This window comes from Caenorhabditis remanei, chromosome III, assembly GCF_010183535.1.
Source record: "Caenorhabditis remanei strain PX506 chromosome III, whole genome shotgun sequence".
NCBI classification, from domain to species: Eukaryota; Metazoa; Nematoda; class Chromadorea; order Rhabditida; family Rhabditidae; genus Caenorhabditis; species Caenorhabditis remanei.
The window spans coordinates 269788-284763 of NC_071330.1; the positions used below are offsets into that span (position 1 = coordinate 269788).

A 14976-nucleotide genomic window follows, 5' to 3' on the forward strand; every position below is an offset into this window, starting at 1 on the left:
ATGGGAAGGAAAAAAGCGAAAATGGTCCGACGGTTCGGAAATGTTCAGGTATGGGTTGATGAAAGCGGTTAATATTAAAAAAAATTATAGGATCTTGCCAAAAACGATGGAATGGTGTTGCGAGCCACAGAGCTAATTAGTGATTTAGTCGATGCCACAAAATCACGTATTAAAACTCAGTTAAACGCACATCTCATTGGTCCGTCATCGTTGTCATCTGAAGAGGTAGCATGTCGGCAATTCTGTCGCCTTAGCTTCCACTTGAAGGCTGATGATGAAAGGAAGTATACAACGTTGAATGAAATATTTTCACAAATATTTAGATCATTTAAAGAAGGTGAGATCCGTGAACGCAGATTTTTTAAAATTACAAAACTTAGGTACTGAAACGCGTAATTTGGATGTTGGAGAAGAGCCGGAAGAATGCGACGATGATGCATATAACGAACTTCAAAATGTAACGACACAGCTTGCTGGTGAGCAATTGAGGGATGAAGTTTCGCGACATCTTGCAGCTCACACTGTTCTCGGTGGATTCTGCGACGACATGTGTCCTGATGTGAGAGTAGAGTGAGTTTGCAAGTGATTTTAAGAGTTTTAAATTTTATAATTACAGCTTAGCTGATGATGCTCGTACCGACGTGTTACGGTTTTGTGATGGTGAAGTTGACGCAATCAATGCTTTCACAGAGGCGTTCATCAGCACTTACGAACCATATTTTCAAGGAGTTCGGACAGTTGCCTCTCGATTGCGTGAGATTAATCGATATCAGGATGCACTTCAAAAACTTCAAAGTCATCGTGGATGTGGATTAGGATGTGAACAGTTGATCAACAGTCTGGCGATTCCTCAATCGTTGAAGGATGACATTTGGCGGGAGTTTCACTGCGGCAATGATGGTCGCTATTGTGACGTTTGCTGTCTCATGGCTCCTTCGGACACATTCAGAAAGGTCCCAGTCGCAAACCGATTGATGAGGAATGCGATTATTGCACCGATGGAACTGTGTGCGTATGTGTGTGTGTGTGAGCAATGTCAATCTATCAAGAAGGATGTTTGCCACACGTGTTGTAAAAGTTTAACACAGAAGAAGAATGGACTATCATTCGACCAAGATGTGCCAGTCTTAAACAAACTCAATTGCATTGAGCTTATGCTGATCAACTTATCAAGGGTTGTGCAATCCGTTGTACACTTGAAAAATGTAGGCAATCGTGCATCTGGGATGAAGGGCTGTGGAGGACCGATGATCGTTCTTCCAACCAATCTGGAGAAATCTATTGACGGAGTACTTGCAACATTGCCATCTGCTGAACACATGAAAATTGTGGTAGACACCAACTGGGACAGAAAGTACATTGTTTGTATGAATCGTGTGCTCGATGCTCTTCAGTGGTTAAAGATCAACAATCCGGAATATGCTAACGTCAAGATTAACCCGGATTTCATGTTCATTGTTGAAAGGGATGTCCTGTTTGAAGTTGGCAACTGCTCGCAGAAAGATGCTGACCAGTTGGTTAGATCAAGAAATGTTTCTGACGGAGTGCTTCTCAAAGAAGGTCCTTCAGTTACAACGGTGCAAACAGTCAGTCAACCATCACACGGTTCGATGACAGCTTACAAACGGTTCAAGCTGCTGCAACTTCCTTATACTCCACTTGGCAAGGATCACCCGAAAGCTGATGTTTGGAGTTTCGTCAACTTATTTCCACGAGGACTGGGTGGATTACGATCAGTGAGAACCATGAAGCTTAGCCGGCGGCAGTATAACCGTTCAGTTTTGCTGAATTCCAACAGTGCGATGGCACGAGATATGCGGTTTTTGAGTTACACTTATGCTGCAAAAAACCAAACGCTGATTGCTTCATGCCAAGGTGTGCAAGCTAGGTTTCAGATAAGTTGGATTTGTCGGATCCGGAGGTTGCCAAGACTTTGTCGAGTGTATTCAACAAAATTCCCGAATTCAAGCAATATTGGGCTGTAGTGAAGAACCGTCTTCAATTCTATTGTGCAATTTTTGGACCGCCTACATGGTTTGTTACGCTTAATCCAAACGTAACAATGTGGACCGATCTACACGATAAGTACTGTAAGATCCTGGCCGTTGAAGTTAACGCGGACAATATTTGGCCAGTAATCGAGGAAGACCCCGTTCCGTTCAGTCGATACTGAAAGAAACGAGTGGATGCGTTCCACGAACGAGTAATTTTGGCGCAAGACGGGCCTCTTGGAAACGTCGAGCACTACTACGTGCGGACCGAATACCAGCACCGCGGATTACAACACGTGCATTGCTTGTTTTGGATCAAAGAGAAGCCTGGAAAAGACGCTGATGCTGAAGAAATTGGGACATTTCACGACAAATACCTGACATGTAGGATTCCATGCGATGATGAACCATGACTGAAAGAATTAGTCGAGTCCTGTCAGACTCATTTCCCGAATCACTCTGGCACGTGCAAACGAGCCATGAAGTTTCGAGGAAGGATCTTCCTTGTTTGTCGACTCAACTTTCCACGCAACCCTCGAGAAAAGACTGCTGTCTTTAACACAAGTGCCAGCGTGGATGTAAAACGGTCAAAGTTTTATGAGTTGTCTAGACTTCCTGGTGAAGAGTTTATCAACGACTACAATCCTGCCTTATTGTTAGCATAGAAGGAAACATTGACGTTCAATTTGTTGGTGCGAATAAAGACGTTCTCTGCTACGTGAGCGCCTACACGACCAAAGGTGAAATAGCCAAAAGGACGGAAACTGCTGAAAAATCGTCCGTAACACGCAGCCAAGCGATACACGATATGGGAATGGATGAAAAAAAAAAAGTCTCGTCAAGTTGGCGCCCCGGAAATGGTTGATAATTTGCTCGGCCACCCGGCATTCGGATTCGATCAAGCTGATTGCTGGATTCCCACTGTAAGTTTTTAACAGATTGCACATGGTTATATTCATTTTACAGGATCGTGAAGATCTTCGAAAGCGGATGGTCAACCCGAGATCCAATGAAGAATCGGTACAGTATCTGAACAACCTCGTTGACAAATACTATCCGGATCGTCCATCCTCTCTTGATTCACACTGCTTGTTCAATGTGGCTATTAATTTCAAGCAAACCCGCTTGAATGCCAAAGATGTTGAACACGAAGATGTGGGCACGGCGTCGAGTGCTTCCGTAGACTTACTGTCTCCATATTTTCGTCATGTCTGTCGAAGCTACTCGATACCGGGAACCAATATGTGCTTCAAGCTTGTGAAGCAACGTGTAAGTATTGATGTGACTTGCGTTATAGTGAATACTTGTTTTCAGGTCGCTCGATTTCACGTCCCTACTGTTGCTCCTGATGATGGCATAGCGCTGGAAGACTTTTATCGCCGCATGTGTATGTTGTTTATACCGTGGAGGAAGGAATCGCAGATTTTAGCAACTTATGGTGCTGAAACGTATTTCGAGACGTTCGTGACGTTTATGGAAGAAATGAAAGAGAAATCTGAGGATGCATTCGACGAGTACTCAACGCTTGTAAATATCTATCAAGACTACCAGGCTGATAGACGGAGAGCCGCTGCCACAGTCAAGCTCATCAGAGAAGCTCTTGAAAGACATGACGTTGATCAGGACCGCGAGGAGCTTCAAGTACAGCCACGAGAAGTTGATGTTGAGAAACACCAAGAAGCCTTAAATGGGATGAATCAACAGCAAAAAGATCTGTTCAACAAGGTTATGTCTATTGTTGATATGAATGTTCATGGAGGAGAGCCATTGAAGCTGTTCTGCAGTGGATCCGCTGGAGTCGGTAAATCCTATGTTATTGACTGCATCGCGAATGAAGGCGAGTTGCGGTTCGGTGTCAGATCTAATCAACTTTTGCAACCTGCTGTGCTCGTTGCTGCTCCAACCGGACTCGCCGCAATTTCAATCCGCGGACAAACTTTGCATGCTCTTCTTGAAATCAAAGTGGAGCGAGGAACAGATGGAGTCTACGAAAGTTTGTCAGACGAGATGCGAGATGTCCGAAGAACAATGTTCGAAAAAGTGAAATTGCTTATCATTGATGAAATTTCGATGGTAGGAGCTCCGATGTTGGCAAAAATATCGAATCGCCTCCAAGAGATATTTGGATGTGACGACAAGCCATTTGGAGGATTGAATCTTGTGGTCTTCGGTGATTTTCTTCAGTTGCCTCCTGTGAAAGCAGCGCCGGTGTTCGAAGGGATTAGTTTTTATGTTGCTCAAAAAATGTTTGGTGGATGTGGTCCTGGAATTAACTTGTGGCGGCTGTTCGATTATTTCGAACTCACACAAAACATGCGTCAAAGTGAGGATCCATCATATGCACAGCTTTTGACAAGAATGAGAGTTGGAGAGTTGTCGAGTGAGGACGTCGATCAGTTAGCGGAGCGGATCATCCCGGCCTTGGACTCTTCCGATCTTCTGAGAAACGCAACGAAGTATCACTTGGATGTTAAGAGGCCTGATCCGATGATCATGACGTTGTAGCCCGTGTTGAGGATACAAACATTTTCAACAGTTACATAACTGAGGAGATGGGCACTGAAACATTCACGGTGATGGCGACCGAGACGTTTGCTGGAAGAGAGTCACGTGGGTCGATACGTCCATGGCAACTGAAACGTAAAGTTTTGATACAGGTTCCAAAAAAATTATTCGTTTTTCAGAGTTCTCGATTGATGCTGGTCGTCGCGATGTGTCCCGAATCGAGCAGTCTGCTTCCGGAATGATTCCAATAGCCGCAGGGCTCCGAGCTAAGTTAACTTTTGCCATGGGATCACGTGTGATGCTCCGGAGAACTGTTGACCGTGTCAAGGGATTAGTAAATGGACTTACCGGAGTTCTCGAAGAGGTTCAACGCGTTGGAGAAATGATTAGCACCATTGGAATTCGGTAATGATTAGTTCTATTATAGCTTATAAAGTATTGTTTTTCAGTTTCGACAGACTGCCTGAGGAAATTGTGAGGATCGCTCGTGTACCTGGAACATATGAATTGAACAGAGGCGTTAAAATGACTAGGTCCCATTTTCCTTTGGAGCCTGCACCAGCTGTCACAATTCACAAGTTCCAGGGACTCAACAATGTGCTGTTAGCGACAAGGTAAGCGTCAGGAATAAAATGGAATAAACTACAAAGCATTTTTTCAGTTCAATTTTCACCACCGCGCAGTTCTTCGTTGGATGCAGTCGCGCGAGAACAATGGATGGTCTTCATCTCATCGATTTGGATCCGACAAAAGCAACCGCTGATCCAAAAGCAATCAAGGGATACGACCGATTAAGGACACAGGCTGTAATCAATGACGCTTCTGAAGTATAATTGTTATCCCCCCCCCCCCTCTTCCTCTCTCCTTTTTCCTTGTTTCTGTTGGTTTAATAATATTTTTTTAAATAATTCTTTTAGTAGCTCTTGTTCTTCTAATCACTTTTCTGTTTTCTTGTAGTTGTTATTTCCCTTGTAATTAAAACATTATATCATTCCTTTCGAATCTCGCCGGTTGGTTCATTTCACATGTACTATTTCTTAGGATCTTGTTCACTAATTGTGTTTGTATATCTCTAGAATGTAGTTATTTAGATCTTGTTAATTAGTAGTGCTGCTATATTTCTATTTAGCTCCCTTTTTTAAATTGTATTGTTGTAGTCCTCCTTTCCTTCATCGTGTTTATGCTCCATCATGTATCATTATTGAAATTTTTCCAAAAAAGTAAAGAACCAATATAATGCAGATTTGAATTCACCTATTAAAAATGTACGACGATATAACTGGGGGCGATCGCTTTCCAGACATTCCACATCGATTAGACAGCGATTTTCGAGTCATCACTAATCGTATAGAAGACACCATCATTTTCAACGGTGAAATAGCGGAAGAAATGGAACTGAAATGTTAACCGTAACGACTACAGAGACGTTTGATGAAAGAGGATCACTCGGTTCAATGCGTACATGGCAAATGAAAGGTAAAACCGTGATAAAGTTTGTTCAATAGAATTATTCTTTTAGAACTTCCAATTGAAGTTGTTCGTTGCGAACGTAGCCGCTGGTGTACGAGCTCGGGACCTCGTGAGATTTTTCCATAAACTTTCGGTCAACTGATGGATAAATGGACTGACAGGCTGCTCGAAGAAGTCCAACGTGTTGGAGACAAAGTCAGCAATATTGGATAGTTTGTAATTCAACCATCCAAGTAGTTGGAAGGTTTTCGTTTGCTCAAAGTCTCTTTTGTCTTCCATCGATTTTTATTATCCTTCTTCTTTTTTTTTCGAGCTGGGTGTTGTGTGGCCGTATGTATTTATTATTGGCCCCTGCCCACTTTTTTTTCACCATGTTCATCATATTTCTTTCAGGCGTCGTCGCCCCTTCAAAGATTCAGCTACAGATAGCAGCATATCAAGGAGTTCAATCACGGTTGTACCGTGATAAAGGAGAGGAGTTGGACATGGACGATCCGGAAGTCATCAAAAGCTTGTCGTCTTCGTTCAACAAAGTGCGAGGATTCCGGCCGTATTGGCAAGAGGTGAAGACCAGGCTCAAGTTCCATTTAGCCAACTATGAAGCGCCGACTTGGTTCGTAACGATGAATAGTAAATAGGTATTTAAATAAAAAACTACAGTAATAATTAAGTGAAAGCTACAGTAATACTAAAAGTTGGCCTTTACATCATGGAAAAAGTATTTGTGCCAGACTTGTCAAAAATCGGGCCGGCCCGGCCGGGCCAAAATTTTTCCTGATTTCAAAAAATGGGAACCCGTTTTTACCACATTTTATTTTAAATTTTTCGAAAAAATAGAGTAAAAATGCTTAAATTATCATACATATTCACATTTTTCCTAAAATTTCAAAAAATTTCCAGAAAAAAATCAAAAACTCAAAATGTTTCAAAAGAGCCGGGCCGGGACGGGCCAAAATTTTTTCTGATTTCGGCCCGGCCCGGCCCGTGACAAGTCTGATTTGTGCATGATCTGAGCCCGGAGGCGGTAACAGATCCTTCCAAAAGCTTTAAAAATGGCGTGAACTCACTGGAAAAAGGGTATATAAGGCAGCGGAAATGGGAGTTCTTCTCATTCTTAGTTTTTTCCATTTGCCAATTTTTACCAATTTGTGTCATTTCAGATTTCAGCTGTCACTAGCGTCCTGAACCCGCTGCTTGCGCTTCTGCAGATGACGGAGGAGCCGTTGACGAATCGGGCTGTGACCGATCTGTGGGGCCTGGCAGCCACCTTGGTTGAGAAGCCGTTCCACCGCCAGTTCAAGACCCTGCTGAATTCGATTCCGTCGTATCAAATGGATCATGTGGCTGCTTCGAAGTCGACGACGATTTGCTGCACGGATCTCTACTGTGCGGACTCGTTCGACGATCACATCGTCGAAAATGTTCGAGTCCGCCAGGTGGAGTTCCAATCCGTCGGGCTGCAAGAAGTCGTCGATGGGCAGGAATGGAAGAGGACACGCCAGTGCAAGGAGTGTGGAGCTGGCACTTTGGAAGTACGTCGGGACTGGTTCCACTCGAAGTTCTCCATCTTCTTGAACAAAGGATGTGTCGACATCAACAACGTCTGGAAGGAGATACCGCCCACCATCCTGAATCTGGATCGATCTGAGTACGAATTGGTGGGCTTTATCTACCGTCGCCTTGCCAGCCCGAGGGCCCACTTCGTACCATCATCCATCGATCACCAGCTGGACCCGTTGAAGGTGGAATTCCTCGCAGTTTTATATAGAAAGATTTAGTTTTTACTTTAAAATAAATAGTTCTATTGTTAAATTGTGTCAGGAAGCCGATGTTGAAGAATTTCAAGTGGAACGGAGAATTGTCAACGCGACGGAGCACGAAGCTGAAGTGATGCAACTCTTCGAGCTGGTCATGGACAAAATCAGGGAGATGACGCAGTTCAGTATGCATTGCTCTGGGACTGCGGGAGTTGGGAAAAGCTTTGCTATCAAATGCATTGCGGACGCAATTGAGTTGGAGTTCGGATCAAGAACCAACCAGATGTCTGAGCCTGCAGTGCTGTTATCCGCTCCAACTGGATGGGCAGCCCTTTCTATAAAAGGGCAAACTCTTCACTCCCTTCTTGGATGCGACTTTCAAACTGGCCCAGAAGGAGCAATCGCAAATCTCTCGGACGAACGCCGAGACATTAGAAGGTTGTGGTTCAAGAATGTGAAGCTGTTGATTGTTGATGAGATTAGCATGGTTGGTGCGACTATGCTCAAGAAGATGTCTTTGAGACTTCAAGAAATCACCGGATGTTCACTCGACTTTGGTGGAATCTCCATTCTTGTGTTTGGGGATCTGCTCCAATTACCACCTGTCAAGGCGCCGCCGTGTTCAAAGGTATTTCGAGTTATACTGCGCAAAAGTTGTTTGGAGGAATCGGTGCTGGCATCAATCTATGGAAGCAGTTCGATTACTTCGAACTGACCGAGAACATGCGTCAGCAAAACGATGGGGAGTTTGCCGATCTGCTTGGTAGAATACATGTGGCCGCTCTCATTGACGCCGACAAGATTATCCTCTCTGAGCGACAGATCCCCGAACTGATGTCGACAGCTTCAATCAACCACATGGAAGAGGGGAAGTTCACAGTGGAAGCCATTGACAAGTCCAAGATGATTGCGTATGTCCCAACCGGACGAGAAAGGGTTTGTCAACGGAAGAAGTGGTCGATTATTGCGAAGGTCGACGAAACGATAACAACAGTGGTCGATTATTGCGAAGGTCGACGAAACGATAACAAAAAACATGGATCGTGTAAAAGGACTGGTAAATGGGCAAACCGGCGTCCTGGAGAGTGTACAGTCTGTAGCAGAGTACGTAGCGAAGTTGGGAATATCAGGTAGTTTGCACTTATCACGTCAACATCTAATTACTGTTCTGTCTCAGGTTCGACCGGTTGCCAAACGAACTGATATGGGTCGATAGAATGACGGCAACGTACACGAAGCACGGGGATACTCGAAGCCGCTCCCAGTTTCCAATTGACCTTGCATTTTCAGTGACGATTCACAAAAGTCAAGGTTTGACATTGAAAAATGTTATCCTTGCTACAAAGTAAGTTTCTCACACGGGATGCGACATATATCTGAATTTTTCCAGATCCATCTTTGCGGATGCACAGTTTTTCGTTGGTGCAAGTAGAGTGAAGACGTTCACTTCGTCGACATCGACTTCGACTTCGACAAAGTGAAAGCAGACAAAGCAGCAATTCAGGAGTACGATCGCTTAAAATTGTCTAATGTAAATTAATTATGTATTGCATTCATGTCCTACCCTGAAAAAAAAAATTAAAATTTTAAATAAGGATATAAAGAATGTTAATAGTAAATAGATATTTAAATAAAAAGCTGTTTATTTCTTCAGCAAAATAAATTGTTATTGTTAAATTGTGTTCTGTTAATTCGCTTCGTTGATATCGACTTCGACAAAGTGAAAGCGGACAAATCAGCAATTGAGGAATATGCTCGTTTAAAATTATTACCGCCTCTCATGTAAAATAATTATGTCTCTGTTGAATATTATTAGTAAAAATGGCACGCCCCCCTCTCTACAGCGTTACCTCATTCATTCTCATCTTAAGTATTAGCTACTGTTTGATAAATTTTCTTATTACTAGGTAATATGTATGCATGAAGTCAATTAAATGTTAGAAAAAAACTACAAAAATAAATGTTTATAGCATTAAACCGGAAAAAAAACGGAATGAAAAGCGATCACGAAAAATGGGAGTTTTAAAACATATTACAATAGAAAATTATGAAATTCTATCAGAAGAACTACAAGCTCAAATGAAGTTCGCGTACCCGGTTATCAGGGGAAAAGTTAATAAATTTTAGGAAATTTCAAGAAATTCAGAGAAATGTGGGATTATGACTGCTGAGTAGTCTAACATTTACCACATCCATCGCCACTTCATCATCATTTGTAGACGTGGCAACTAGTACTTCGTTATTGTTGTTAGCTAGACTTGAGGGCGGAGCCACAGCAGCGATTGATGTCATTGAGCCGTTTACCTGAAAGACAGTGTATTTTAAACGAAGACTTTGTAGAGGAGCAATCTCGCTCTATTGTAAACTATTCGAGTGTATTCACCTGATAATTCGAATTTGTCTGTAACGTTGTCAATTTCTTATCCAATAACGCTGTTGACGCGCCAGTAGTTGTAGTTTTCTTGGTTGAACTTGATCGATTAGAGCGGTACCTGTGTTGGAGTTGTCCGTTTAGAGCGCCTGAAAAAATGAATTGAATTTTAAAAAATTCAGTTTGATACTGGGAATAGACGAAAGAATCGAAACATTCCAAAGATGGTAGATTACTGTTTTTAAAGGTGCAAAATGTTTTAAAGTTGTTTGAAAAATAATGTTTTTCGACCTAAATTAGGTTCCATTAAACGTAAAAGTTCCTAACTTATTTTACGATTCCTGATAACTATAACGGTACATATTTAAGTCCCCATAAAAACCACCCACCATAAAGAATCCAATTGATAGCTGAATTTGTGAAGGGCAGCGCGTGAATAAAATACATGATATATACAAACACAGGCGGCACACTGCTAGAGTTCGCCGAGTTCTCCAGGTAAACAGCGAATAGAGTGGCCATCCAGAATGGTGTCCAACACAAAAAGTAGAAACATGCCACTGCCAACGTGTAAAGAGAAATGTGCAGGAATGGAATTTGAGAGCTCTGGAAATTTGGAATTGTTGTGTTTTCTGAGAAATCAATCTCACTTTAAACGTTCTTGTGTGTTCACGCAGTTTTGTCAGCAGTTTTGTGTAGAAATAGGCAATTAGGATGAGTGGAGTACAGTAGCAGAGGATGAACTGGAATTTTTTCTTTATTTATTGGATTTTACACTTTATAAGTTAGACGTTTTGGTTAAGCAAGATTTAGATAAGAAAACTACTTAACAATGTAATCTTAAATTTGAAAACTAGTATTCTTGACCCTGCCAATCGATCGTAGAACTGTTTTTAACTCACCTGGTAAATAGTAAACGCCGTGAACATTGATGAATCGATATCCACAGTGCACTTCTCAATTTTCATTCTGGTTAATTGTCCGGGGCCTGGAAGTATTCATTTTTAGTGGTATATCTCATACTGAAGTCCGAATTTATAGTGTATTTGCTAAATAGGACCACAACTTGTTGGTTGGTTTTCCAACTATTGTGCTCTGGTGTATGTCAAATCCGAGAAATTTTAGAACTGCCTCGTTTTTTAGCCAAGAAAAAAGGGTTCACGAACACACGGTTCAAGGCATACTTGCCAACGGGCCGAAACGGGCCAACACGGGCCGGCGCGTAACTTGCTTCAAAATGAATATTATGAGCTGAAAAATATACCAAAATGTAAATCTCGACGAGTTCTATGTTCGTGACCTACTACGGGCCGAATGTCTATTCGTTAATATGCCGCGGGCCGGGCTAGAATGGCTTTTTTGGCTATTTTCGCGTTTTTTGGCACTTTTTCCCGGCCCGCGGCACATTTATGAATAGCCATCCGGCCCGTAGTAGGTCACGGGCATAGAACTCGCCGAGATCTATCTTTTGGTATTTTTTTCAGCTCATAATATTCATTTTGAGGCGAGTTACGCGCCGGCCCGTTTCGGCCCAGTTGACAAGTATGGTTCAAGGTAAACCTAACTTGTTTGAAATTCTTTGAAAAGAACTGCAAACTGTATTAAAACAACGCTTTTCGCTTCGAAGCCATTTCGAACAAGTTAGTCTCAATTTCTTTCAAATACTGCATGAAATTTGTCTATTTTTTCTGTTCATTTTCCCTTTTTTCAACCCATCCCCATTCCATTTCCCCTCTCCCCCGTCTACTCGGCTAGAGAGCATTTTCACAATTAATCCCGAAAGTATTAGTGAAAACTAATTGGAAACATCGACAGAAAATTGAAATGGAGTGAAAAAAAGGGGAAAATTGAGTTGAAAAAGAGGTTTATCCGAGGAGGGATCAAAAATTAGGCTGGCGTGTCGGAGACGCGATTATCGAGTGTGTCAACAGAGCGCGCTTTAGACCGTACTCACCTGTCTCCTTTGCATACAATATGATTTCTCGTGCTGTAAATGACCAGAGCAATGGGCAAAGTGAGATGAAGGCGTATACCGCAAGAGCTGAAATTTAAATGTCTGGCGTGTCTTTGACGCTTCATTTAATTACCTAACAAAATAGAAATAGCAAAGTTTCTTGATCTCAGATACTTTTTCTGCGGATGACACACTCCAGCATAACGATCGAAACTCATTGCGGTGAGGATAAGGGCACTCAGGATTTTACCGAAGTTTTCGAATACGGCATGAAGTTTGCAAGGAATACTACCGAACATCCAAAAACCGAGAATCTGAAAATAGTTGTTTGGAAGTAGACTAATAAAATGTCTGATATCTACCTGATCAATGACCGTAATCGGTAGAGACAGACAGACTCCGAAGTCGACACATGAGAGTACAATGACATAGATTAATGTGTTGTCGAGTGTGGCACGCGATGAACGAATGACGTGGTAAATGGTGGTGAGCACGGCCACGTTGCCACAGGTACCTGGAATAGAGAGAAACATTGAGAACTTGTATACTTGGCACGGCCCGGCCCGGACCTTGGAATATTTTTGTAGGCAATACCATCTAACTCTGAATGATAGTCGAAAATTTGACCTTTTCGCCAAAAAAATTCAAAACATTCAAAATTTGAATTTTTTGGCGCCAAGTACTCGGGCCTGGACAAGTATGAGAACTTGAGGGAATCAGAATTGTAAAGGAGTTAATAAACCATTTCTACTGTAAGTTTCGAAATTTAGAAAGTTAGTCAAATGTTTTTTTTATTAGCTACACCTCAATAATTCAGAGTTAGTATTTTCTGAATTTTAAATTGAACTAAAAATTAAATTTTTGACGCATTTGTCCATAAACTTTGTTATAAACTAAGAAGCAGCAGAAAAACAAAATGGCAACAGATCTGTTACTACATGTTCAAAGAATGTTTGCAGGTACAAGTATAGTGTAAATCTAAAGATGTATCACTTTTTTGAAACAAACGCTATGTTTCTACTGTAATTCGTTCAAACCGAATAAAAAACGCTTTGAATCAATCAAAACTACAGGAAAAATAGATATGACGTAACTAATATAAGTAAGACAGTTTACAAACTAAACTTATAAAAATCATTGTTTCAAAACTAGTTTTTAAATCGTAGACAAAATAGGAATTCTCCAATTTGAATAAGAATTCGAAATAAGATTATATTTTGAAAAGGTAACAAATCTGTCTATCCATTTGTCTCATCCCTTGACTTACCTAACAAAAACAGTAAAAGATACGAAACAGCCATTATCATCACATGAAGATCCTCGTGATTCGGTGGAGGGAGCACGTCTATCACAGAGTTGTACTTTTTCTGAAATTGAATAACTGTTTGTCATTTTTGTGTAACAATTAGCATTCAGTATTCATCACTAATTTCCAGTAACCTTCACTTTTCCGTAAAAAGCTTAGATTTTTTGCAAGTTTGCAATCAGAACACTTGTCAACTATTAGTTTTAAAACTTGAAAACTTGAAAACTGTGACGAGTCGCGTTTATGATTCTTACAGATTGATAGATTGTTAAACGTCTCAGTTTATAAGATACGACAAGTTCAAATTTGGCACTCACCCAATTTTTTTTGCCACAGTGTCACACTTTCTTGTGGGACGGATATTATTTAAAATCTCCCCATCCGATATCTCATATTCTCAAATACCACCCCCAGTCTAAAATCCACGTACATTTTTACTCATATCCCCCTTTTCCCCTTGTGGAGCCCTGAAAAAGGAACAAAAGCACTTCTCCTTCTAAAACATGTGATTTAATCCCTTTTTTGCTCCTAAATCAAATTATTCCGTGTCTTATTCTCATCCTTTTGTCTCTCTTTGTCTCCTCATTTCCTCCTCTTCCACCCCAAATCGGGAATCGCATCAATTATGCGAATCGCCATGTGCATTTTTTTTCTGTCGGTGGTGGCGGCTGTATTTGGAGAAGAAGAATAGTGGAAAAGGGGAGAGGATGAAGATAATGAGAAACAGACGGAAGCCGCCACGTCATTTTTGTCTGGTACGTGAAAAGATTGAGACGAGGTCATGTGGCCCATAATTCCAGATGTTTGTTTAAAAAACGTGCAAAAATTAGAAAATCGTGACAAAGAAGCCAAAAAGGCAGCGGACTATAACATATTCTACTGAATGAGCTATTTTGTCCTTCAGGATTTTCAGATGGGTCAGCCTATTCCTTGGCGGCCTAACTCTTTAACATTTGGTTATTCAAACCTCTAGAGGGAAAATAGTTCAACGATGGCCTAGGACGTTCAATCAATGCGAAAGCTAGGTCATGAACTCACCATATCATACATAATCTGTGTAACCATCTCAATTCCATTCGCATCCGTACTCTGATTGCTAAATGATTCCTCGACATAATCAATGAGATCCGATGACGTCATCGAAGATTCTGAACGCAATTATTTGACTTACAAAGCAAAAAGTAAGAAATGACTGAGAAAACGATGGGGCGGGGTTTTGTGGCTAAAAGGGCGTGGTGGTAAGTGGATTACGGTAGAGATGAAGGAGAAGCAAAAACAAGGACGTCTTGAAAGCGAGAAGGCGTCGTCGACACCACGACGATGACATTGAATTAATTAGAACAGAATGCAAATGAGAATGATGAAATAGATGAGGGGAAGAAGAAGACACCTTGATGCTCTCAGAGAGCGAATTCATCGGAAGAAAAAGAAGAAGCAATGAGTCGTTTTGATTAATTTGGTATTGGAAGAGGAGGAAGGAGAAAGTTGTTAATGACGTTAAACGAGCTTCTTCCTGCAGGAAAATGGGAAGAATCTTTGAAAGTTTTGGGAAACATTTATTGGAGGATTACCTGGAAGGAAAAGAGTTTGTTGGTTTGCAATGATCCCGGAATGTTTAGCAT

At 41.5% G+C, this 14976-nt stretch overlaps 3 protein-coding genes across 3 annotated transcripts; 2 read left to right on the forward strand and 1 right to left on the reverse strand.

The window, feature by feature from the left end:
* Nucleotides 1-2173, forward strand: GCK72_008210 (uncharacterized protein; the record flags this gene model as incomplete). The annotated part of the gene is made up of 5 exons (XM_053726699.1): nucleotides 1-48; nucleotides 91-337; nucleotides 381-570; nucleotides 617-1827; nucleotides 1896-2173. 5 exons carry the CDS (start codon nucleotides 1-3, stop codon nucleotides 2171-2173), a joined length of 1974 nt encoding a protein of 657 aa, XP_053586276.1.
* Nucleotides 2174-4543: 2370 nt separating this feature from the next.
* On the forward strand, nucleotides 4544-5329 carry GCK72_008211 (uncharacterized protein; the record flags this gene model as incomplete). Its single annotated transcript, XM_053726700.1, has 4 exons — nucleotides 4544-4631; nucleotides 4676-4901; nucleotides 4946-5110; nucleotides 5158-5329. The coding sequence occupies 4 exons, from the start codon at nucleotides 4544-4546 to the stop codon at nucleotides 5327-5329; spliced, it is 651 nt and encodes a 216-aa protein (XP_053586277.1).
* Nucleotides 5330-9865: 4536 nt separating this feature from the next.
* Nucleotides 9866-14494, reverse strand: GCK72_008212 (uncharacterized protein; the record flags this gene model as incomplete). Its single annotated transcript, XM_053726701.1, has 10 exons — nucleotides 9866-10027; nucleotides 10107-10243; nucleotides 10484-10700; nucleotides 10745-10837; nucleotides 10997-11082; nucleotides 12049-12135; nucleotides 12182-12362; nucleotides 12411-12562; nucleotides 13316-13415; nucleotides 14393-14494. The coding sequence occupies 10 exons, from the start codon at nucleotides 14492-14494 to the stop codon at nucleotides 9866-9868; spliced, it is 1317 nt and encodes a 438-aa protein (XP_053586278.1).
* Nucleotides 14495-14976: the final 482 nt, after the last annotated feature.